General features: G+C 41.0%; 2 protein-coding genes across 3 annotated transcripts; one reads left to right on the top strand and one right to left on the bottom strand.

Moving 5' to 3' along the window:
- Positions 1-3,000: 3,000 nt before the first annotated feature.
- On the bottom strand, positions 3,001-11,539 carry LOC101159429 (sodium- and chloride-dependent GABA transporter 2-like). 2 transcript variants are annotated; one of them, XM_020703052.3, is made up of 14 exons: positions 11,248-11,539; positions 9,930-10,064; positions 9,720-9,860; positions 9,481-9,583; positions 6,586-6,718; positions 6,321-6,455; positions 6,132-6,235; positions 5,461-5,585; positions 5,235-5,347; positions 5,007-5,144; positions 4,160-4,262; positions 3,799-3,899; positions 3,536-3,706; positions 3,001-3,420 (listed from the first exon to the last, which is right to left on the bottom strand). In XM_020703052.3, the coding sequence occupies exons 1-14, from the start codon at positions 11,453-11,455 to the stop codon at positions 3,331-3,333; spliced, it is 1,800 nt and encodes a 599-aa protein (XP_020558711.1). In that variant the 5' UTR covers positions 11,456-11,539; the 3' UTR covers positions 3,001-3,330. The 2 variants fall into 2 exon arrangements, with proteins under 2 accessions (XP_020558711.1, XP_020558712.1); XM_020703053.3 differs by having other exon boundaries at positions 3,157-3,455.
- Positions 11,540-21,848: 10,309 nt separating this feature from the next.
- On the top strand, positions 21,849-25,252 carry ppil1 (peptidylprolyl isomerase (cyclophilin)-like 1). Its single transcript, XM_004068507.4, has 4 exons — positions 21,849-22,083; positions 22,287-22,441; positions 23,857-23,925; positions 24,956-25,252. The coding sequence occupies exons 1-4, from the start codon at positions 22,028-22,030 to the stop codon at positions 25,174-25,176; spliced, it is 501 nt and encodes a 166-aa protein (XP_004068555.1). The 5' UTR covers positions 21,849-22,027; the 3' UTR covers positions 25,177-25,252.
- Positions 25,253-25,722: the final 470 nt, after the last annotated feature.

Below are 25,722 nucleotides of genomic sequence, written 5' to 3'. Positions count from 1 at the left end.
AGGGGGAACTCTTGACATTGGTTGGGCATAGCTCCGGGCAGAAGGTCGATGGCACAGTTGCAGGACCCGTGTGGAGGGAGCTGTGTGGCAAGCTGCTTATTGAATGCCTCTCGAAGGTCCTCATATTGAGCTGCTCCACCCCTCTTGTGGTGCTGATCTCTGCGAGGGTGGTGGCTCAGATAGGTCTCATCACTGCCTGAAGGTAGTGTTGCCGGCAATGAGCATTGGTGAATATGAGTAACTGGTCTGACCAGTTTATAGTTGGTTCGTGGCCAAGGCAGACCAAGGATTACTGGACAACGAGGGGACTTGATGGCGAAGAGGTGGAGTAATTCATGATGGTGATCCAATGAGACGATTGCAATGTCCTGAGTCAGGAATCGGATCTGGCCCGCCCCCAGGGGCCTTCCGTCTAGGGCGGTGACAGCCCCCCCAGGCATCGTAGGTGAGGAAAGGGACATCGTGAGAATGAGCAAAAACCAGGTCAATGAAATTCCCTGCCGTCCCAGAGTCAATCATAGTCTCCACTGGGTGGTTAAACATCACACGTTACTGCTTTGAGAGTGCAGCATATGAGTGAAAGGGTAACGATCCTCCAGTCCAGTGCGCAGTCATCCACTCTCGCACTTCTCTGGTCAGGAGAGAGTTCACCAGTGACACTTTAACATCTTCTGTGGGATAGAGACTCAATTGTTGGCGCAGAAACAGATTACACTGCATAAGGAACCCCACGCAGTGCTCAGGGTCCCCATTAAATTTGTCTGGAAGCGCCATTCTCGGTCTCGGTGTGTGAGCAAGAATTGCTCTAGGTGCGCCGCCTCCGGCTGTTGTTAATAACTGAGGGACAGGAGGAGATGTGTCACTGACAGGCGAGTTGATTTGCAGCCGTGATGTGATGGCTTTTGTTGCAGAGGTTAGATGATGGAGGCCTTACATTGAATGGCCCCGTCCTATATTAAGGACCTCATAGTCCCTAACCATCCAATGAGAACACTTCGCTCGCAAAATGCAGGACTGCTTGTGGTTCCTAGAATTAGTAAAAGTACGGTTCGAGGTAGAGCGTTTAGTCACCAAGCCCCTGTCTTATGGAATAAACTCCCAGCTCATGTAATAGAGGCCGACTCAGTTTCTACATTCAAAGTTAGACTTAAAACATTCCTCTTTGGACAGGCTTATTGTCAGACTAGTTAGTATTCAGAGATTATTTAACTTAATGTTAATTTGTTTAAATTAAACTTAATAACTATTTCTTTTAAAAGGCTGCTAGAAGTTGAAGCTGGGGTAACTATGGTACACTGGGGTTCTGTCCTCTTTCCTTTTTTACTTCTACCCTTCCTCTCCTCTATTCTTGATCATAATTTATCATTTAGTTCTCCATGCCTCTGTCTGGTACAGTGCGATTCATGTATTGTCCCTCTTTTCCTCTCCCCTCCTGGGGAGTGGGAGTGCTTCCAGATTCCAGTTGGTTCATCCGTGCTCCAGTTCCTGACCGTTTACATCGCCTTTGCTCCTGCTCCTACACCTGGCTGTGGTTCCTGTCTCCGGCTCGACTCGCGCCTTTGACTGTCCCCACAACCACGGCTGGATGAAGCTCGTCTGCTGGACTTTCATATATGTAGTTGTAGATTTAGATAAGTTAATTCTTCTCTAAGAGTTCTGGTAAATCGCCTGTCCGTCCTGGGGGAGGATCCCTCCTTCATGTGGGCACCTCTGAGGTTTCTTCGTTTTTTCCGGAATCCGTTTTTTTTGGGAGTTTTTCCTTACCGCGAAGGGGGGTCTAAGGGCAGGGATGCCAGTATAGCTTAGTCAGTTTGTTAGTTCATTTTAGTATTTTCCTATTGAACTCTTTGTATTCGTGATCCTTTTGAGTTCATGTTTTACTTCGAAGCCCATCGAGACGACTGTTGTGATTTTGGGCTATACAAATAAAATTGAATTGAATTCAATTGGAGCTGGCGACCGTGCTCCAGCAACAAAGTAGCAAACCCCGTGGGGTTGGTCGGGCTAGAAATTCCTGCTGCTGGATCCTTGTTTGGCGAAGTATTCTGTCCCAAGAACAGGCAGACGGCTGGATCCAAATACAGCAGGTTTATTAGCTCAGCTTAAAGACACAAAGCTAAATCAGGGTCAGGCAGGCAGGGGTCAATAACAGGCATAAGATCATCAGAGGAGAGACAGGGTAGTCAAGATCCAGGCAAGAGTCGAGGCAGGCGGCAGGGTCAGGAGACAGAGGATCAGGTCCAAACACAATGAAGGTCCAGTAATGAAGGCAGAGTGACACAAGCAATAATTCAGTGCTTCAGTATGCTGTGGTTGATGAATGAATGAGAATCAGGTGTCATTCATTCATCAATGAATGAATGACACATCCAGGAAGTGTTTGCTGGGGATTGCGGGGAGTTGTAGTGTGGGAGACTGAGCTCTTACCTCTGACCAATGCATCTGGGGTGAGGGGTAAAAAGTGAGAGCTTTTATGTGCGGGTGTTTATGTCTGTTTGCATGTTTTGTATTGGTTCTGTACTTGACTTCACTTATTATTTGTTTTTTCTATTATCTGTTTCTTTTGATTTGTTTGTTGCTTTACTCTACTTTGTGAACTTTTCTTTTGTCATAAACCTAACAGAAGCAACCCCTCAAAACCAGAAGTGGCATTTCAAAGAGTTGATCTTTCCATTGCTTATCAAATGTATAAATTAATATAAATATATTTTAACAAAAGGAGCAGTTGCACTTGTTTTTGTTGTGTCGATGCGTTTGCCTCTAAAATTTAAGGACACATGCAATGTTTAATGTTGTACTCTTACTTTTTTTGTTCAATGTATCCCCCATTTGTATCACTTTGTTGATCCATCCATCCATCCATCCATCCATCCATCCATCCATCCATCCATCCATCCATCCATCCATCCATCCATCCATCCATCCATCCATCCATTTTAAGCTTTTTTCATCTGATTCACAGGTATAGCTTCTTTCATTTCTGACATTTAAATTGATTCATTTGTTTTTGGTTTAATGAGGCAGTTTTTTTTTTCTTTTTAAAGCACCTTTTAGACATGATGACAGAGAGCTTTACGGAGTTGGAAAAGCCTAGCAGAAGACAGGAAAATAAAATGAAAATAAAATGTAAAAAAGAAAAATAAAGAACTAAGAATGTATTGTGTGTTTCATTTTATAACTTGTTAAAGTGTGCTACATTAAATGTTGCACCATTTCAATAACAATGCAGATGCCATAACATGTTGAATACACAATTTTAAAAAATTAAAAAAAACAAAAACAAAGAAAAAAGGACAGACACGTCAATGAATACATTTAGAGTTCCTGTCCTCATGGACATGCCACAGAAGCATCAATGCTTCCCATCTCATTTTCCATCACAGTCAGATCATCTGCAGCCTGGGTGGTTGTTTTGAGACGCTGGAGAAAACAACCATATTGTTACAGAATGCCTCCTGCAGCAGGAATAACAGTGCAAACAGGTTGACAACTTGTGAAGGCCTTGTTTCATATTAATTTTTAGTGAGACACTAACATGCCAGAGAGTTCCTTCTTCTTTCGACAGTTTCCAAATCATATTGAGAGGGATTGCAGATAACGAAGACGTAGCTAGAAACCAGCCAATATGGTAGGCCCACCATGGGTACCTATACGTGTTACTGAACATCAGGGGACTTTGTTGCAGCAGCAGGAATACAAGGGTTCCCTTTAGAGGAGAAAAAATCATGTATTCATATAAATGGAGCTTGAAGGGAAAACACATTGATGAATCAAAAAAGATGGGTTTCACAAACTTACAAGGCAAATAAGAGGAGTAGCATACATCCAGCAGTACTTAATCAGTGGAAGGGGTTTGTAGCCTATCATGTCCTTAATGTTGTCGTAAAAACGCTCAGCTCCTAGAAGAAGAGCACCTTCATCATTAAAGGGTACCAAAAGGATTTAAGTGGGTGTTCAACAGCATTCCTAAAGCCCTAACTTCAAGGCTGTGTTGACATTTCTATTTAATCATTTTGCATGTCCTTTCATCCATAGAAACTTTCAAGGTTCTTAGCAAATGAAGGTATGTGGACTAAAGTGTCAAGCCTGAGATTTACACCCCTGACTGACAAATAGATTGGACCACCCAACGGGTGAGGCGTGTGCAAGTGTGTCTCACCATAAATCCATCCAATGATGACCGACTGGAAAATTGCCATCATAAGAAGTGTGGGCCCACTGCACACATAGTGATCAAATATTTGAAGGATATATGGGCCAGCCTGAAAGTGAAAAGGTCAGTCAGTAAAAGATTCATTCAATATTCATCCAGATGTTACAGCAGAACTATTTTTGTCCTTTTTGGGTAACATGTTCTTTGTGTGTAGTAGGGAATGTAGATCAATGGTTATGTACATTTTATAAATTTTAATATTAGAGTTTCAAAAACTTAAATTCTCACTCCAATCTTTTCATTAATTGCATAAGTGTTCCCAGTAGTATTTTAACCATAACCATGCCGTTTTTAGGCATAATAAAAATTCTGTTTTCTGGGACAAACTTTCTGCAGAGTTTTTCAAAAAATTTTCTCAGAGTTGTGGGCGGTCCCATTGGTGCAGACCAAGCCGCCCACACTTCCCATCACCCATCTATTTACATGCTCTCCCGCTAGCTTATAGCGCCTCACACCCCCAACCTAACTTTACCGGTGCAACAAAATTTACCAGAGCTACCCAGGCGTTCATTTAGATCCACATCCCAGCTCAGACCAGGAAAACAAAGACGTCCACGGATCAGTTTGTCTGACAGTGGATGATCAGCATGGAGCGGAGCAGGGAGACTGTGACTCGTCCACCTTATTTTTTTGTGTCACAAATAAGCTCTTTTTCAAATGGCATTTATTTGTCTGCTACTAATGCAATCTTTAATCCTATTTTTTTTAAATACAAATCTAACATCAGAAAAATGCCACAAGAACGTGTTAAAAAAAATAACAAAAACACATTTTTCTTTGCAGCGGGTCTTACCTCTGAAACTAAAAACAGTCCAAAACCAAAGCTAATGCAACAAATAAGCAGTAAATATAATTCTCTGTGGCGTCCTCTGCGAATGTGGGAGGGGAAGACATCTGTTAAAGAGGTCATAATGCTTTCAAGCCCTACAAACTGGAAAAAGACAAAAAAAAAAAAAAACACACCTTGGTTTCAATAGATAAAAAAGAATGAAATGTGTGATATAGTATTTTAAAAGCTAACCTGGCTGTCAATTCCTAAAAGGATGATCATTGCGAAGAAGCACACAGACCAGACCTGAGGCCATGGCAGCAAGGTCACAGCTTGTGGATAGACTATGAAGACCAGGCCAGGGCCTGCAAAGCAGTGGGATCTGATCATTAAATGGATGTTTTAGCCTGGGAATTGGCACTTTTTTTTTAATTTAAAAAACATCATGTTGAGTTTACAATGAAATTATAGTCAGTACCTGACTCAGCAACAACTGAAATATCAACACCCTGCTTTTCTGACATGTAGCCCAAAACTGAGAAAATGGCAAACCCAGATGTGAAGCTGGTCCCACTGTTCAACAAGCACAGACAGAGGGAGTCTCTGCAAATTTAACCAAAAAACAAAATAAATGCATCGTAATTGACTTTCTTTTGCAGTGGATATGGGTCAAGGCTTGAAAACTATTCTTTAACAATGCAGTAACATTACTTCAAAGCATGCAATTTCTACTACTAACTTCAGCTTCTTCATAGGCCCCCAGAAAGGCAATTTACTCTCAGATTTGCATTTCCATTTGATGAATCATTCATTCATTCATTGTTCAAAAATAGCTCCTGAAGGAGCATATTTCTTTAGCCACAATGATTCACTGTGTCAATTTTTTCCCAATGGAAGTGAAAACAAAGAAGTGAAGGATGTGCTTCTCAGTTTGATTAAACTAAGAATGTTAAAAAAGGTGCCTTTTTTTAAATAATAATCTGTATTTTACAAATTATTGAATGCTTTACATGAGCTGGGAATTGATTTTTCACAGGTTTTTCTGTTTTCTTAAAGATCACTGTCAGTTAAAAGATGATTGTAAATTTGGGATAAAAATGTATTTTTTGCTGGATGTTTTAAATAGAAAATAATTCCTCATGGGCTCACCTGTAGCAGTTGTTATTGTACTTGTTGTAGCTCCCAAGAGAAGTCAGGAACCCCAAGCATACGGCATAGGAATACAATATTTGTGTTCCAGCATCAACCCAAACCTAAAAGAATAAAACACAGTTTATACTAAAACGGAAAAAACAGTAAACAAATACAATAAAACATTTAGCAAAAGTAAAACAATACCCGTGGGTCTGCAAGCCGTGCTGGATCAGGGTAAAGGTAATAGTTGATACCATGGAGAGCTCCTGGAAGGGTCAGTCCTCTGACACATAGCACTGCTAACAACAGGAATGGAAATGTGGCTGTGAAGTAGGTGGCCTGTGTCAGAAGAGAAAATACCCACATCAAATGAAATTTTATACTGATTGTTTTGAGTGGAATTTAAAAAAGTCACAACAATAAGTAATTTTGTCATCTCAAATTTCTATTGAATAAATGTTAGTTTTACCTTTCCTGTAGATTTCACTCCTTTCCAGACACAAAAGTAGCAGATGACCCAGCACAGAAGAAGGCACAAGGCAAGGTCCCAACGTAAATTTCCCAAGGTCTCTATGCCGCTAGATAGATTTAACACCCGCCTTCTGGAAGATCACATGTAGATGTTTATTCTCAACAAATCTATTTATCACACACCAACCAAGTGCAATTCACATCAAAGCAGTCAAGAAGATTTTACAATCTGCAAAAAAAAGAACAATGCTGGACTCAGCTTCACATTTCTGTTACATTTTAGCAATGTAACACGCCAATTACAAAAGGGGTTTATTCAAATATACCTCTGATATGTCAGAAGATTTATAACCCCATGTTGGAACAGTAAATCCTGTCAACACAAGAGGCCTTCAGCTCTCATCTGTTTCCTTAATTGTTGGACAGGGCAAGTTTAAAAACATAAATAATACACCATAACCAAAACACAAAGGAACAAACACAACAATAAGTTCAAGTATAAAGAAGACACTCCTTCTGAACTTAAGCTTAACAGACCAATGCCCCGTTCCAAACCTGAAGCCCAGAAGTTTATACAAAATAAAATACATCTGCAATCTAAGTCCAAAAGTTCAATTCCTGCTGAAAATGTGGGTTATTAGAGAAACTTTGCAATTTTCAACTTTCTGCAATTGTCTGGTGAAAAAACAATTTAGACCTAAGTTAATTTAACACAAAGTCATGATCACACGGGGGCGTTCAAGTGCTTTGTAAAAAATTTCTCATAGCTGCCTGGAAGTAGATCTTCAGGATCTGTGAACCCTCCTGCAGGACAAGCGCAGCTCAAAATCCACCAAGGGTTTATTTGAGAATCTCAGAGAGACCAAGCCAGCTTCCAGATTTTAACCCTACGTCTCTGGAGGATTTGTAGAAAGCAGTGTCAGCAAAAACCCAAGAATATTAGAGAGGAAAAGGGCTTTACTCCAGAGGTAAACCAACCAGCTAAAAGCTACTTTCAAGTAAGGTTTTTTCCATAACAAAAATACGCTCTCATACGGATGCCAGTAATGAAGAGATCTGACAAACAACAGCCAACAAGCCACCAGAAAGCAACAGAGAAAGCTAACTGAACTGATTCAATTGCAGTAAAATGTAAAGAACATAAAAATGAATACATTTAAATGTATATCCACAATTTATAATAAGATCCAATATTATATTGAACATTGATGTTGACTTTTATTTTTTACCATTTACAGTGGAGGAAACAGGTATTTGACCCCTTGCTGAATTTGTAGGTTTGCCCTCTTAAAAAGAAATTGACAGTTTGACATCTTAATGGGTTCCTTTGAACAGTAAGATAGAAAATCTCAAAGAAAAAAAAAACAAGAATCAACTTTAAAGAATTGATATACATTTTTTTTGCATTTTAGTAAGGGAAATAAGTATTTGAACCCTATTGCTAGAAAGACTCAGTTCCATGTGACAAAATCCATATTTTCATGCATAGATGTCCAATGTTTCTCATAGTTGATGTGTCTGCACGTATCAGGAGGATTGGTCCACTGTTCTTCACAAATGACTTTATATCATTTGGCGTCTTTTGCTTGGCAGCTGAGCTTCAGCTCTCTCCATAGGTCCAGAGACTGGCTGGACCACTCCATGACCTGATAGGCTTCTTCTTCAGCCATGCCTTGGCTGTGTGTTTAGGGTCATTATACTGTTGGAAGACCTATCTACCACCTATTCAAGCCTCCTGGTGGAGGGAAGAAGGTTCTTGGGGTCATAGGCAGCATTTCTCTTCCTCCAAACACAACGGATTGAGTTGATGCCAAAGAGTTCCATTTTGGCATGACCTGAACACAGCACCTTATCCCAATCTCTAAATCATGAAGGTGTACACCAACAAACTTTAGGCAGGCTCGCACATGTGCCTTCTTTAGCAAAGGAGACTTTGCCAGTGTTCTGCAGCGGAGCCACCATCAGTGTGTGAATGTGTGTGTGCATGGGTGAATGGGACTGTGACTGTAAAGCGCTTTGGGCCTTCGAAAGAAGGTAAAAAGCGCTATATAAGTATACGCCATTTACCATTTTACCATTTATACGCCAGCACTGGTGTTAAACCATTGCGGGGTAAAGTATTACCAATGGTTTTCTTAGTGACTGTGGTTCCAGCTGCTTTGAGATCATCAACTTTCTCCTGCCGTGTTGTTTTAGGCTGATTTCTCTCTGTTCTTATGATCATGGAAACCCCTCCAGGTCAGATCTGGTTTGGAGCTCCACATCTACAGCTGGATTGATGGTCATGTTGTATTTTGGCACAATTGCACCAACAGTTGTCCCCTTAACCTCCAACTTCTTGCTGATGGTTTTGTAGTCCATCCTGGTCTTTTGCAGGTCTACAATATTCTCCCTTGAGTCCACTGAAAGCTCTTTAGTCTTTCCATGTTGGAGTGTTTGGAGTCTGACTGATGGACTGATTCTGTGGTCTGGTGTCTTTTCTACAGATGATTAGGTCAAACAGGTGTCTTCAGTTCAGGTGACAGGTTGATTAGGAGAGTCTGTGTGAACCAGAACTCTTAATGGTTACTAGGGGATCAAATACTTATCTCCCTCAATGAAATGCAAATACATGTATATTAATTCAAGTGGATTTCTTGGTTTTCTTTGCGATTTTCTGTCTTTCATTGTTCAAATGAACGTATGGTAAGATGGCAGACTGTCAATTTCTTTTTAGGTGTGCAAACCAAAAAATCAGCACGGGGATCAAATACTTATTTCCTCCACTGTACAAGAATTGATCTGTAGATCTTGAGTGTTTGCTGCCTTCACTGTAATGTTCAGGCTGCAGCAGGCTGTGACAATAGTAACACATGGAGACTACCTGTGAGTGTGCACACATTCAGAAACCTACTGCCAAAATTCCATGATGGAGGATGATGATGATGATGATGATGCATTCACAGGTGAGGTCAAGTTAGCCGTCACATTGTAGGTGTTTATGACCACACAGTTATCTGAAACACATCAAGCACATCTTGAATACTGAAAACTCTTTTTAGACCACTTTAGGTCTTTGTCATTTAGAAAAAGAAACAGTTTAACTATAGAATCTTAGGCACAAAACTTATTGTCATTGTGTCATAAATGTACCTGTGTTCCATTCGTTATTACAAGTCGCCCAAGGCAACTCTTTAGAAAACGAAGAGAAAAGGTAGAGGAACGCCCAGGCTGAAACCACAATGTAGCTGACACTTCCGTAAAATATTATTATCTGGCTGGCATATCCCATCCCTGCAGAATAACACAGTCAGTCTCACGTGTCATCTGTTTTCACCTGAACCATTCTGTTGGAAGTCTTACCTTCAAACAAAGGACATATCTTCCTCCAGCACATGATGCCTCCCTGGCTGGTGTACTGGCCCAGTGCTGTTTCCAGTAGAAACAGTGGGATGCCGCACATCACAAGGAAGAGGCTGTAAGGAATTAGGAATGCACCTGAAAAAGAAAAAAAACAACAAAGCACACCACAGAACTATGTGTCAGTGTAACAAGAGCAACAAGCCGTGTGCAGCCGATTTTCTCTGCATGGTTGTAACAGCTGAGTCTCCATGAAGAGGGAATCGTCTGTTCTACTGCATGTATTTTGACCTTTTTTATCCAGCAGCCGCAGGCTAAAAGGTTTTTTTCTGTTTCCTTTTTGAATAAAATCCAAAAGTCTTGAAGATGTGAAAAAGAAATGGCTTTCAAACTGAAAAGTGTGATCTCTGCTGTCAATATCAGCCGCCCATTTTGATCAGAGATTTAAATCTAGACAAAATTTGGCCAAAAAATAAATAACAAATAAAAGAATCAAGTTAAAATCAAACCATTTTTTGTTTCTTTTCCAATTCAAACCTTGAGGAAAGTGGATGACTTTAGGTTTGGAGGAACTAAAAAAAGAAAACTAGATTAGATTGTTGACACTTAATCTAAAAGGCTTCTTCTGAGCAGACTCCTCATATCTGCAAGTCCTTCCTTTGTGACCCTGACACAAACATCATCCCGCCCGGTGTTAAGGTCATTGTTGACACGTGAGCTTCTCTTCATGCCTGAATTCACGTGCGAGTTACTTACTGCATTGTTGCTGCTGCAAAGGTAGTCCTTCACAGCACTTTCATGTTTTCCCTTCAATGTTTCTGCTCTTTCAAATGGGTTGCTGTCACTGTTCAGATTGAGGACATTACATTCTTTGGAAGAACGCTCCTTAGCTTTGCAGTGGTTGAGCTTTTGTCATGTAACGGTCTGAGCTCTTCTGGCATGACCTGACTTTACTTTGGGATCTTCAGAGGATCATAACCTGGATCATTCAGGGTCTGTGCTGAAACTGAAATGTTCTCCTTAAAAAAGTTCTTGGGCACTTTATCTATGAGTGTTGCGCTGTTGTTAAAGAGTTTCCTAAAAGTTTTAAACAGTGTCAAGTTAATTATAACCCATCTGGAGCCAGAATCATTCTGCCTAATGAACAGCACTATGGCAGGAAAACCTGGGAAACCTATGGAGACTGTAGCTACACACTTACTTGCTCCCTCTGGAGCAAATCCATGTTCTGTGACAACAGTCAGAATCTTCCTCTCAACCCAAAACAGTTGGCAGTAATGTGCCCGAAACTTCATTTTGCAAAATTAAAAGGAAAACTTACCGCCACCATTCTTGTAACAGAGATAGGGGAATCTCCACACATTGCCAAGTCCTATAATAGCCCCGGCAACAGAGAGGATAAACTCTTTCTTGCTGCCCCACTTGCCCCGCTCCTTGATGGTGTGTGAAGCTTTCAGGAGACTGCGCCGCTTGCAGACAGAATCTGCCATGTTGCTGAGGGAGACGTTGTCTAATGGCAGGGCTCGCATACATCTTCTAGTTTTTAAATGGTCTGACTGAGAATAGATATGAATTAAGGAGTCGCCTCAAAGTTACCTAATTTTCAGGAAGTGTGTTTTTTTAGCCACAAGGGGGCCCAACATACCCACTCTGAAAAGCAATATACATCCTAGCTTAGAAGGAATAACATTTTGGCTAAATCTTTTATCTTTCTCATCCATGGGCTTTCATTCCGAGGATTTCTGAGGGCAGCTTTATTATTTTCTGACCAGAACTTCTTTAAAGCGTCAGCTTTAAGGTTGGTGTGACAACTTATATATATGGACATTTACTTTGAAAATACTACTTCACAAAACAAAAAGTATTTAATTTTTCTTCAGAAAGTGTCATTTAGGACAGAAAAAGCTTAACATGAGATTTTGACTTTGTTTTCTGAAAACTATGATAACATTTTTTTTACATGTGTGGATTCGTGGGAATTTAAAGTATTCTTTGGATCAGAAGAAACTTCACAACTGTAGATGCACATCTGGAGGATTGGAAAGCTGTTGGTGGAAAGATTCGCCTTTAGCCAATTCCTTAGGAAATGTTTATTTCATTTTTTTCTAAATCCTCTAGAAAAGTTTAAACAGCAGAATTTTGAAAAAGCATGATCAACCCCCAAAAAACACTGTTTTAGGAATTTTTCTGTTTCTTTTCTTTTTTCTTTTTTACTTCTCTTTGAACATTATCCTTAGTGAAGTCCTGTATTTTAAAACTGCCATAAAGTTTTCTTTTGCCTTTCGTCTTGTAAATGCCAGATTTATGGGGCTCAGGGTGGCAAAGCCTGAGTGGGGGTCACCTCTGAGTATTTATATTTGGGTAAATGCAGAATTTTTCCCTCTCTAACCAAGGAACTGAGAAGACATGCCTCCATTATTTTTGTTTTCATCAAATCAAACTAAAAAAGCTCTTTTCCTGCTTAAAATCTGAATTGAAAACAACGCAGCCCTTCGCAGCTCATTTTCCTGACAAACAGCAGCTTTTTGCATTTTCTGTTTAGAACAGATGGAAAACAGGAAGACAGAGGGTTTAAAACAGTGACTAAACATGTAATGAACATTAGAAAAACATTAAAACATAGTCCATGTAGATGGAGAAAAGAGAGGGAGCAGGAATAAACAACACTTATTTCTGTTGATTTTAGTGTACAGTTTTTTTTTTCATTTAAATTATTGCTCCTGAAAATAGAAAATGATATAGTTTGAACTAGTAGACGTTTTGTAAAGAAAACTTTTTTTTCTCTTAGTTTAAAAACAGATTTCTGATTTATTGGACTTCATCAGACCAATCTGTCATTTAAATTTTCTATAAAAAGATTTCAACACATTTTTTTAATTTAGAAAAAAAGGGTTGTAGTGCAGCTTCACGATTATCTCACATTGCATAGAGTAGAAATCAAAATCAACTACAAAATATTGACTTTATTTCTGCACTTCAGCCTGATGAGCTGAGATCACTCCCAAGAAACCAGCCCAGATCTGTGACCAGCACCAAATCAAAAGTAACAGATGAGCTGAATCACTGCGACCAGAGGTGTGGAGAAGTTGACTCAAGAACTCTTAGTGTAATCCTGTCATATTTTAAGCATTTAAATGATAAAAAGTGTGAAAACTCTCTTAGAAAAACCAGAACAGCTGCAGAATATTTGTGTAACTGTGCGTCTAAGCAAACCGTCAGCTGAAACACTTTTCACCAAGTGTGAACCAGCTGACAAAGTGAATTATTGGTTTCAGATTTTTAGCTCTTGACTTGGCTGATTAGGTGTTTCTGCTGCTGGAGTCATTTCTTTCTGTCTGCTTGACTTGGTTTTGTGTGAAGGTTAAATTCCTGCTGCAGCACGGAGGCACCTTCCCCGCCGTGTGCAGGCAGAGTGTGACTCTCAGCTGTCACGTCTGTCACTTGGTATGACGGCCTGACCTCCAGCTCACTCAGAAAGACGCCGTTTCACAACAACTCATGTGTCACACATTCACTCTGTTGATCCAAATCCAGGTTTGTCAAGCATCCATTCGAATTTCTGCTTTTTCCAGAATGCTCTGAACAGATTTCATAATGAGAACAGGAAGCAGCCCTTTCACTGTGGTTAAGGGATTTTACCACAAGTTTCACCTCACTCACTTTTATCTGGAAGTAGCTCCTGCACAAAAAACACTAAAACTCAGCTTTAGAGAGCAAAAGTGCAGATCCTAAGGTTTTTTCCATTTTTTATTTGCTGGTTGAACTAGTAAATCTGCAAATGGTTCTGCCACAAAAACCATCAAATATCTGGAATAAAATAAAACAATCAAATACAACATTGGATTTTATTGAATATAACAAATGCATATCAGGGGTTTCCATTTGACATGATTCTTCTTTGCTGTGAAAACTCGTGTATGTAGTACAAATGTGTCCTGTGTACAAATACACAAATAAGATCCCACTTTGACGACATGACGTCTTTAGCTGTAGCTGCTGTCTCACTGGTTGAGATCTGGGAAAATATATTCAGTTGTAGGTGTAACGTAAAAGCTACCACGGCAGGCCATGAGCTCCTGCTCCGCTCCATTCTGATGCTTCCACTTGCAGAAAAACAGATCCATGAACGTCTTTGTTTTTCATCTCTGAGCTGGAATCTGGTACTAAACTGTACAGCTGGATAGCTCTGATGTCGCTCGCCAATTTTGTTGCACCAGTAATGTAAGGTTGGGGTTGTGAGGGGCTGTGAGCTAGCAGGAGGGCGCGTGAGCAAATAGATGAAGGGAAGGGGGCTTAATCCATGGCAACAGTTCTGCCCACAACTGAGGCAAATATCTGATGAAATTACAGAAACTATGACCAAGAAAATGACTGTTTTTTTAATTAGGCTAAAAATGTCAGGATTAGAATTAAAAGACCACTTTGAAAATGATCAGAGTGCGTCTTTAATGACATTTATGACGGTGTTTGTTTTCCTGCCATGGATTTCACGTCCTTTCCTTAAATCGTGGACCAGAGCCATGGCCTTGTGTCCAAAGGCCCGTCGTGGTCCAGTCTCATCAGATGGCCACAATGCAGAATCCTTTCTTTAGTGGTATTTCAGAAGCTCGGAAAAGCGTCCTTGAATTTCAGGGAATGAGCAGCTGTTGTTTTTGAAATAAAGAGGCCAGACCCGCTTGAACTGTGACCAAGAAGTGAAAGAGCTGCTTTAGCACAACACCATTCAAGAATTCACAACTGTAAAAAAAGCCTCCAGTCTAAGTTTGAACAACTTTCTTTACATAAACGCTGAGACCTCTCTGTTGAGACAGTGCATGTGTGTGCTTTCTGCTTCTTTGCACACAAACCTTTTTTAATCAAATGTTTTGAGCTTTTAAATCTCTTTATCTGAGCGTGAGCATATTGAATGAATCACAGAAAAGCATGTATAAAAACCCTTGATCCAGCTGATAAGCTGTTTGTCTGAGTGACTCCACTGCTGGCCACAGTTGTCTAGTTCCTCTGTGCTGCAGGAGACAGGAAGTGATGGTGGAACAGATGGAACAGTGCCTGCTGTGAAATGTAGTGGAGTTTAATGGCTTTTATTTTTGCTTTCTACTGGATCTTTAAAACCTCTTGGTCTGCTTTTGCTAAAGACACATAATTCACTTTGAATATTTCTGTTAAAATTCACTTAATAATAGGGCTTGGTGTCACTGTTAGAATACTAATATTTGATCACAATTTAGACATTGTTAACCATTCAGTTTAATTTACTACTCAGTTTCATTCAATAAAATATTAATTTTAACCAAAACGAAAAATAGAACAGTTTGAAAAAAACAAATAATAAGAATAAAAATGAAAATAGCAGTAAAAAATAAAAGTGGTAGTAAAAGTACACATTATAAACAAAAAAGTCAATACAGCAGCAGTTTCTGCAGTCCTGTGCCGTGGTGTTGTACAGTCTAACTGCTGTTGGGGCAAAGGACTTCCTGTAGCGTTCCTGTTTGCACTAAGGGTGCAACAGTCTGCGGCTGAACAAGCTCCTCAGGGTCCTCGCCGTCTCATACAGAGGGTGAGAGGGGTTATTCCAGATGCTGGACAGCTTGGTCAGCATCCTCCTCTCACCTACAGAGTCCACTGAGTCCAGGGGACAGCCCAGGACAGAGCTACCCTCTTGACCAACTTGTCCAGGTTCTCCTTGTCCCTCCTTTTGTGCAGACCACTGCATAGAAAGTTGTTGATGCAACTACAATTCCATAAAAGGTCCTGAGTAGTGGCCTACACACACCAAAGGACCTCCATCTCCTCAAAAGGTGGAGGCCACTCTCTCTGACCCTTTTTGTGCAGGAGTCTGGTGTTGTCTGACCAGTCCAGTTTGTTGTTGATATGAACGCCAAGGTACCTGTCCACATCCACCCTCTTTGTGTCCGGTCCCTGGATGTCCAGTCCCTTTTTTCCAAAGTCCACCACCATCTCCTTGGTTTTGGTGGCATTGATGTTAAGGTGATTGAGTTCACAGCAGTCAACAAAGTCCTTGATCACCTTCCTGTGTATGCATTCCAGATCAAATTTTCCAATTTTTACTCAAAACCAATTTGATTTTCTTCTAAACCCTTTTCATAAAACTAGCAATTTAAGGTGGAATGTTTATTAATGACACTGTAATTTGTTGTTTAGCATTTGTTTTATCCCTTCAGGGGTCGCCCCAGTAAATCCGCTGATTCGCACATGTGACGGCTGCCCTTCCTGACACAATCCTGCATTTTATCCGGGCTGGGGACAGCCACAGGGGGACCTAGACTTGGGCGCCTTTGTGGCTAGATAGTCAGGCAGCAGCACAGAAGGTCTTGCCCAAGGACCCAATACAGAATTTGATTTAATATGAATTTATAGATTTTTTTTAAATCCAGCCTTTCTTAAAGTGTTGGATCTTGTTGAATTATTTCACACAGAAATTTCATTCCAGGTTTTCGACTTATCTGCATGCATGAAAATATAATAGGTCTTAATAGGACACGCAAGAGGTCACTTTAGGATGTATGTACTTTATTTTCTCATTATTATTCTAACTGCTGTTTAAAACTGTGATTATAGTCTGTTTGACAGACGTTGAATCTGCAGTGCTGGAGTTTTTCTGCATGCCAGTTGGAGAAAAGGAGATTGCACCATCAGATGAACAAGAAGTGTCCATAAGATTAGAACTCTCCACGGACCCATCTCTGAAGCCAGAAGATTGAGCAGCATTGATAAATACTAACCCAGCAGCCCCTAGATTTTTTTGTGACCCGGGAAACCTACTTCTGGTATGAAAGGAGGATGTCGGCACAAAAATCTTTAGAGCTGCTTGAGGCAGAGGTGCCGAACGGTTGTCTGTTTCTGGCTCTGCTCATGAGAAATTGTACAGGGCTCATGATTCTGTCTGTTAATTAATTCTTGTGTTTTTCAGAAATAACCTTGACAGTCACATTATTTAAAGTAAGTTATAAGTTGAAAGTGGTTCTACTGAGACTGGTGATAACAACTGGGTCAACAAAGTTGAATTATCAGTAGTATTTTTTTACATTTTGATCCCACAACCCAGCAGGTTTGTTGAGTCTGGTCGTTGTATCATTTTTTAATAATAATGGATTGTATTTATCTGTGCTTTCCAGATGCTGGAAGTTCTTCCAATGTGTCCATTATTCATTCCATCTTGGTGATGGTAAACTACTGTTTTAGCTCAGCTGCCCTGGGGCAGACTGACAGAGGCATGGCTGCCAGTTCACCCCTACGGTCCCTCTGACCATCACCGGGACAGTCATGCACATTCACACACCAGTGGAGCTGCACTGGAGGCAAGGAAGGTGAAGTGTCTAGCCCAAGGTTTCCAGAAGCTAACTTTATGGGCGCAACTGGAAGCCTTGGCCGGTCTCCCAAGAATATCTGTAATCTGGCTTTGGCTGTCATCTCCATTCATCTGGCTCTGAGCCTTCATGGTTGACTTTGTTCTTTGGGCTGGGGCTCTTTGTGGCGTCATCGGCTCATCACTTAAATATTCCTGCTTTGGTTTACATACTGACAGCTCTCCTGGTAGCACGATCTCACCCCAGAGTGAGTCTCTTCATTACTGTGAGCCTGTCAGTTAAAAAAAAAATAATGCAGTATTTTATTTGTAGTGCAGGTTTCATTTGAAAAAATTTCAAAGTCCTGTGTTTAATACAAGATAAAATGCAAGAACAATAATAATTTTGAAAAGGCCAGTTATACTAAAGCATCATAAAAAAACGTTTTTTCCCGGATGAAGGCGACGGTCTGCTGTGGGGCCCTCAGACAGACCGATGGCGCTGTTGCACACAGTGACAGGTTTCGTTCATAAAATGTTAAAAGGAGATGGGCATTAGTGTAGGAGTCTCACAGTGTGTTGTGAGCACAGAAGTTGGAGTGTTTGCATGGATATATTTATGAATGAGGAGAGAGACCTTGTTGACTCTGGGCAGGACACTGGATCAAATTATTTGCAAGACTGAGAACAATGATGGAGAGGATGTTGTGCCTACAGAAAGTTGTATGCTACTGCTTTTGGCGGGTGGTTGAACCACTGTTAAGGTTTATAATTAGGGCGGCTTGAGTTTGTGAACCGTTAACTTGAAGAAAATGATCTTCCGGCCATGTCTTTATTTCCTCCAGACAGATGAAAGCTGATGGCTGTGGTGAGACCATTGACTGGTCATGCAAGAACTTGACGGAGCAAGTGTCATGTCTCCCATAGAAAATAGCTAACATCCACCGCTAATGAAGTGAAGTCAATTCATTCGACATTTTTCCATACGGACACCATGTTGGAACCAGATGACGTCAGTAAGCAATGATTGGTCTAAATCAGGGGTCGGGAACCTATGGCTCACGAGCCATATATGGCTCTTTTGATGGTCACGTGTGGCTCGCAGACAAATCTTTAATTCTTTAATTATACTTTTTTTTTTTTCATTAGACCAGTCCATCTCGGGTGCGATGCGATGCCAGGGCAGTAGTAGCGGTGCTTGGAGAAAAAAAATCTGCACTGCATATCAGTTTACTATGATCTATTATTTCACAGAGTTTATAACAGCCTGAAACCTGCGAACCGCCGTCCTTGCAACTGCGCGCTCCTGTCTCTGGGAAAGAGCGCGCGGTTGCAGCGGGATGTGTGAGGAAGAAAGGGGGTGTTTGTGGGCACGGGCAGCAAGGTGAATCGCGCAGGGATTGTCAAAACTTAAAACACGCTGCTGTCACATACTGCAGCATGTGAGTATATGTTTGGCTCCGTGTCTGCATGTGAGCGGTCTTTCTGTCATCTGAAGAACATTCAGACCAACCTACAATCACGTTTAACAGATGGAAGTCTCAACGCCTGCATGAAGCTGAAACTCACCACCTATCAACCGGACTAGACCCTCAGCAAAACCACCATGCAGCACCATAAGAAATACTCATCATTTATTAGCAACAGCATAACAATGTTGTTCAAAAGAATCCACAGACTTATTGTACTTGAAAAGTGTTGAAATTACATCAAATGCATTCACTCGTATATTTAGTTTTAAACATATTGTTGCGAACTGAGTTGAGCTGTTGTTGGGTCGCGTTCTAAATTTTGGAGTTCATTGAACGCATCAAGCAGAGCTGCTGATTGGCCCTCAGTTCTGTCGCTCAGCCTGTTGTTAGGTAGTTTAGACCAATGGGGTTCAGCCATGGGCAGAATAAGGAAATAGGAGAGCTGATGCGGCAGTGAGCGAATAAGAAGTTGGGTGAAGCGCTCTCAGCGGGAGAGACTGAGGAGTTGCTGAATTAATTGTAGGGCGTTGGTTGCGGTCTGCAGTAACCAGAATAAAGAACTTTAAAAGAGGTTAAGTCTCCGTGCCTCAGTGTGGGAAAGGGACACAACATTATTGTATGGCTCTTTCGAAATTACATTTAGAAATATGTGGCGTTTATGGCTCTCTCGGCCAAAAAGGTTCCCGACCCCTGGTCTAAGTCAACGTTTCTCTAGCCCTTGTGCTATCTTGTGGGGTCCAGATGACCCCACCCCCAACGTTAACATTAACGCGGAGGCTCGTTAACGTTGGGAGTGGGGTCATCTGGACCCCACAAGATAGCACCGGGTTTAACAACCACTCTGGCAAATCAGGAGTGAGGTTGTTTAAAAAAACGCCACACCCCCTACTACTTTAAAGCAGGTTTGGGAAAATTAACGTTTAGAGCAGGGGCCGGGGACCTTTTTGGCTGAGAGAACCATAAACGCCACATATTTTTAAATGTAATTTCGTGAGAGCCATACAATATTGTAGAGTCCCTTTCCCACTGAGGCACGGAGACTTAATCTTTTTTAAGGTTTTTTCTTCTGGTTATTGTAGGCTGTGACCTACTTATTCAACAACTCCTCAATCTCTCCCGTTGAGAGCGCTTCTCCCAACTTTTTATGCTCCCGCATCAGCCCTCCTAAAAATCCGACTCACCACAATGCTGAATGGTACAATGTGTGCATTTTGTGCAATTTCAACAGATTTAAAGTACAAGAAATGTGTGGATTCTTTTTAATAACATTGTTATGCTGTTGCTAAGAAATGATTATATCTCTTAGCATTAATGCAACTTCTGGTGCTGCATGGTGGTTTTGCTGATGGTCTTGTTTGGTTAATACATGGTGAGTTTCAGCTTCAAGTGGGCGTTGAGAATTCCGTCCGTTAAACTTAATCGTAGGTTGGTCTGAATGTACTTCAGATGTGAGAAAGACTGCTCACATGCAAACGTGGAGACAAAGACACACGCTGCAATGTGTGGAATGTGACGGGCAGCGTGTTCTAAGTTTTGACAATTTGCGCGTTTCACCTCGCTGCCTGTGCCCACTATCCCTCCCCCTTTCCTCCTCACACATCCCTGCAGATGCGCGCTCCTTCTCAGAGATGGAACCGCGCATCTGCAGGTTCCCGGCTGGTACAAACTCTGTGAAATAATAGATAGTAGTAAACTGATAGTGGCGCAGGTTTTCTGCAAGCTCCGCTACTACTGCACGCCCCTCTGGCATCGCATTGCGCCGGGAAGGACTGGTCTAATGAAAAAAAAAGTATACTTAAAGATTTGTCTGCGAGCCAGATGTGGCCATCAAAAGAGCCAGAAATGACACGTGAGCCATAGGTTCCCGACCCCTGGTTTAGAGCATTCAGCGTGAGACCACCTACTTTTATTGAGACATCTGATTGGTCAGTTTATAACTTGAATAACTTACGCTACAGCAAAATTTTTGTGAAAAAAATAGGATTATCAAGAACCTGTTAATAAAAGGTAGTAGAGCAAGAATTGTTATTCTGGCCAATAGAATGACTGAGTAACAGCTGTTTATTTCTCTAAAGGAAGTCTATAGGATTTTGGCTTTTTGGGACCAGTGGGTACTTCCTGTTTGGAATGGGGGGGGGGGGGGTGTCACTAAGATCAGTCCATATGGTGTGATGATATTCTAGAGTTTCTAATAAAAACTAGAGAGGGAGATCAACATGAATGGAACAAAGACTGAATCTTGAGAAACGTCACAAGAAACTAATTGAGAGGAAGTTCTTCCTTTGCAGAGAAAAGTAAGAGGTGTATACTGAAGGTATGAGGTGTGTGAGGACAGGAGAGGAAATGGTCCAGGAGCCCACTTTCCTGGAACCTTTCTAATTCTAGGAGAAGAGAAGATGGTGAACCAGAATCAGTAATCATTAGCAGAACACTTGTGACTGCCTTTGTTCCTAAACTGTATTGACTGCTAAAGTTTGGGTGGCTTTGCAGATGTGGAGCAATGACCTTTTCCTGGATCTCAGCACAGAAAAAGTAGGTCGGACAGGAGTCTGCGGTTCATTAGGTTTCACAGATAAAGGACCAGTTTTTTGAGTTGTCGTCTGATGATGGAGATCTTCCGAAGAGGACAGATGGAATGCAGCCAGACAGCAATGAATGGTTGTATTGTAATGATGACCAAAGGGCCGATGACAGGAACGTCTGATTTAAAGACAGGTGTAGGGAATGGGCCAAGAGAACAAATTTGGAGATTTGGGAATTTGCGAAATCCATTGCACAACCACTGATCCATTTAGTCACTATGGGGGTGTAAAATAAGGAACAAGTGGGGGTAATTGAGTTCATTATAAAGATCTGCTGTGCCGAGTTCGATTCAACTGGATCAAGAAGAAAAAAGAGTTACAGAAAAGAGTGGTGGCAGTACACCTGCTTCCTTATCCCCTGTTTTTTAGCAGGTCACACGTTGCCTGTTTCCTGCAAGAAAACCTTTTAAATTCTGTGCAAATCCGGCCAGCAATTTATACTTCAATGTACATTAATTAATCCGCTTTTATAGTTTTCTCAGTTTCTTGTTAATTTTTCTGACTTTTTAGAATGAAGTTTTCACATAATTGTCTTACATTTCAGTTGTGACCTTACTATTGTGCCATTTCCCTTACTTCCATCCCTGACCAGCAGGGGGCGGTAGAGATGTCCCCAACCAGGCGGAAACAGTAGAAGAAGAACTTTCTATGTGAATCTGCTGAATGAACCTTTGAGGAATAGGAATCTCCAGTCCTAAATTACATTTTATTTGTTTGTGAGGCTCGCATTTAGGGTTCGTTATGTCCGGGATACCTCCAGATACATGGCAGCCGCCCACTGTTGCTCTGGAAACCACGTACGTTTCTTACAAAGCTTGCTATGCTATTTCCTGCTAGCGTATCGTCTCTGGACTGGAGAGTGGAGTCGCGTAAACGCGGGGTTGCTCTTTTGAAACTGTTACTTCTGTATTTGTCGGGAGCCACAGTGAAGGAAAAAGGGTTCAATGCTCAGACAGCTGAAGCCCTTAACTCTCTAGTCTATGGGCGTCATGTGTTGCAGGATGGGGACACTTGTGGTGGAGCTGTACTGGAACCATGCTCCAAACACATGCAAGAACTTTGCAGAACTGGCCAGGAGAGGATACTACAACGACACCAGGTTTCACCGGATCATTAAAGACTTCATGGTCCAGGGTGGAGATCCTACAGGAACAGGTGAGTGCATCCTGAGAAAGGGCAGGTGAATGCCTGGAAACATATACCTGCAGTCCAGGTCAGTTAATCCAGATCCAGACTTGAATTTAAGATGAAAATGTTCAGTTTTGATTGATTTTGATTTGTTTATTTATTTCAAGCATTGTTGTCAAAGCAATAAAGAATGTACACAGATTTATCAAATCCATTAGAGAAATGATGAAATGCACAGATGTAAAAAAAAAAAAACAGAAAATAAAACAAACAAAAAAGACACTTCAATCACATTTACTTAATTAAATATAGTGATCATTAACTAAAGTAAAGTAGAGCTTGATTTATTGTTTGTAGCCCTAATTAAAGTGCAACTGATCACATTCTGTGGATCAGTTTAACGGGGGGGGGGGGGGGGGGTCACGCAGGAAAATGAACAAGTAATGGAAATAGGGATAATTACCATAACAATGGGAAAAACATATATATTTAGTATATATTAAAAAAATCTATCTGTCTATGTGTGTCTGTTACAAATAAATCCGAAAGATCACATCAAAACATTTGGTAACTTTTGTTAAAAATTAAACATTGATGTTTTTAAATTCAACATATTCCTATTTATAGAAATAAAATAAAGAAGTATCTATGTATAAATATTATTAATTATAAATAAAAAATACTTAGGATCCCCATACAAACAAAGTGCTTTATGGCACAATGCATCTAGAAAAAGTCTGATCTATTAGCCAGGAAACCTTTTCACATTTTTTACGTTTTTAAAGTGGAAGTAAAAGAATCCGTTTGATTTGTGAACTTAAGGCTGAAAGCAGAAACTACAGTGGTGGACAAAATTGTTGGTAGCCCTCAGTTAAAGAGAGAAAGTCCACAATGCTCACTGAAATGACTCGAAATGTTCAAAAGTAACAAAAAATTAAAATTTATTGAAAATGAAATAATCCAAATCAGCCATTACTTTTGAGTTGTTGATTAACAGAATTATTTAAAAAAACAAACTAATGGAATATGGCTGGACAAAAATTATGTTACCTCCAGAAAAGACTGAGAACTAATTGCCCAGAGGGTCATGATGAAATCAGGTATTTTCAATAAATACCTGAGCATTGTGGACTTTCTTTCTTTAACTGAGGGGTACCAACAATTTTGTCCACCACTGTCGATGGGCAAGTTATGGAAATCAGAAAGGACCATTTTCAGAATAGTAGTGAAAGTGGAACCGACACAAAGTGAGCATTACTTTGTGTTTCCTGCTTGATAGCTTTACATTCATTACTTACTCTATAACACTCAGTCTTTATTCTCCACCTTTGCCCCAAAAATAACAAAAGTTTCAATTTTCAATGAGATGTGTTATGTGTTAAATAGTTGGATGTCAGATGTGTGCGTATCTCACTTTTGTGATATGTTTCTCTGTAAAACAGGTCGAGGAGGCGCATCCATATTTGGGAAACAGTTTGAGGATGAGCTACACCCAGAGCTCAAGTTCACAGGTAAAAAGTGGAGAAATGTTTAAATGACGAATGTTTTCATTTTCCAGGCAGATTGTAGTTCGCTATGTCCAAAACTTTCTTTGATTTCAAATACAAGTTCAAAGCAGACAAAATCCCACTCCGATCATCTTTTGATCTATTTTCAAAGCATTGTTAGTCAGAGCCAGTCAGCTATTTGTGGATGCTCACATCCCCACCAGTGAAGCACTACTGCGTAAGCTTACATACGGCCTTATGGAACGCCTGGACAAATCTAAGAACTCAATTATCATGTCTCTGACTGATCCCAAAAGAAGCTCATGCCGCTACACTTCTGCCCTGAGGAAACACTGGATACAGCGATTATACTCTTTTTAATTTATATCTTTTTACTTTTTATTATGTATACTGTATTTGTATCTTTTTCTATGGACCACATCTGAGTCTGAAATAAAAGTGTGTTTTTTTTAGTGCTTTTATAATTATGATTATTCCACTTTTAGCCAAAAGTGGAATAAGTCTTAGTCTTTTTCTAAGACATAGTTTCTGCAGAGCGGCAGTAGGTAATTAGAAATTTGTGGGTGAGACCGTTGGCGTGGAGCAACCCCTTCCCCTCCCCTTTGCTGAGAGCTCCTTGTTTACATGCTGTCTAGCTAGCTTACAGCCCCTCACACCTCCAGCCGCCATATCAGATCCGTCCGTCCGTCCAGTGTAGATCCAGATTCCAGCTCAGACCAGGAAAACAAAGACATTCATGGATCTGTTGGTCTGTAAAGATGCATCAGAATGGAGCGGAGCAGGAAGCTGGAGGCCCGCTCGGCCTGTTTTCTGTCACAGATGTGATCTTTTCCCGACGGCATGTTTTTTAATCGGCTCCGGGTTTACCATCATTTGAATTAAGAAATACTGTCATATTTCAATTCATTTTCTTTGTGTTTGACCTCCATCATGATCAACCACATATTTGATCAGAGTGGGTCTTGTGAGCAAAGCAGATGATGTACAGAGGGTATCGGGGTAATTGTGGACGGTCGTGCTTTGTGCCTGTTAGGTGCTGGAATTCTAGCGATGGCTAACGCCGGACCGGACACCAACGGGAGTCAGTTCTTCCTCACGCTCGCTCCCACTCAGTGGCTGGACGGAAAGCACAGCATCTTCGGCAGAGTGTGTCAGGGCATGGGCGTGCTGAACCGCATCGGGATGGTAGAAACCGACAGTCAGGACCGTCCCACCGATGACATAAGGATTCTTCGAACCACTTTGCCTATTTAGACCTTATTTTTTGTATCTCTTTTTTTTTCATGAATCCTCAGTATATTTTTTAATAAATGTCTCATAAATGTGTAAATATGACGAGTGAAGGTTTTTAACTGCATGATGACTAACTGAACTGTCAGTAAGTTATAGACTGAGTCCAAATTGGAGGCCTGCGTCCTTCAATGGCCGCCGCCTTCCCAGTCCACGTTGGCCAGGTCCTTCGTCGATCGGGGAGGCTGGATGTTAGCCTTTAGATAATCCCCGCTGTGACATTGGTGAATGTTCTGTCGCCTAGCAACCGAGAGTCCCTAACAGAGAGGAGTAGTGAATGGAGCTCAACATTTTCCTGGTTTATGGATCCAACTTTAATCTTTGATGTGTAATTATTTCAAACTTCGGGTCCCGCTTCACAGTCCGCCACTGTTGTCAGAAAATCTCCGGGTTCGGCCGCAATGCATCTTGGGATATGGACAGCATAGAAGGACACGCTAGAAGGCTGTCTTCGTTGGCCGCATTCGAAGGAGTCGTTGGATTTGGACAGCACGCCGTGACGTAAGCGGC

Source organism: Oryzias latipes, chromosome 5, assembly GCF_053564925.1.
Source record: "Oryzias latipes strain Hd-rR chromosome 5, Olatipes_Hd-rR_3.1".
NCBI lineage: Eukaryota > Metazoa > Chordata > Actinopteri > Beloniformes > Adrianichthyidae > Oryzias > Oryzias latipes.
This window is presented reverse-complemented; position numbering and strand designations above follow the sequence as displayed.

Excerpts from the sequence above, each read along its gene's own strand:
- LOC101159429 (XM_020703052.3), bottom strand. The coding sequence starts at position 11,455 with ATGCGAGCCCTGCCATTAGACAACGTCTCCCTCAGCAACATGGCAGAT. Across the intron at positions 10,065-11,247 it reads CTGTTACAAGAATGGTGGCG|GTGCATTCCTAATTCCTTAC; the intron begins GTAAGTTTTCCT and ends TTTCTTTTTCAG. Across the intron at positions 5,145-5,234 it reads TTTTAGGAATTGACAGCCAG|TTTGTAGGGCTTGAAAGCAT; the intron begins GTTAGCTTTTAA and ends GTCTTTTTCCAG.
- ppil1 (XM_004068507.4), top strand. The coding sequence starts at position 22,028 with ATGTCCGGGATACCTCCAGATACATGGCAGCCGCCCACTGTTGCTCTG. Across the intron at positions 22,084-22,286 it reads ACTGTTGCTCTGGAAACCAC|GATGGGGACACTTGTGGTGG; the intron begins GTACGTTTCTTA and ends CATGTGTTGCAG. Across the intron at positions 23,926-24,955 it reads CCCAGAGCTCAAGTTCACAG|GTGCTGGAATTCTAGCGATG; the intron begins GTAAAAAGTGGA and ends TGTGCCTGTTAG.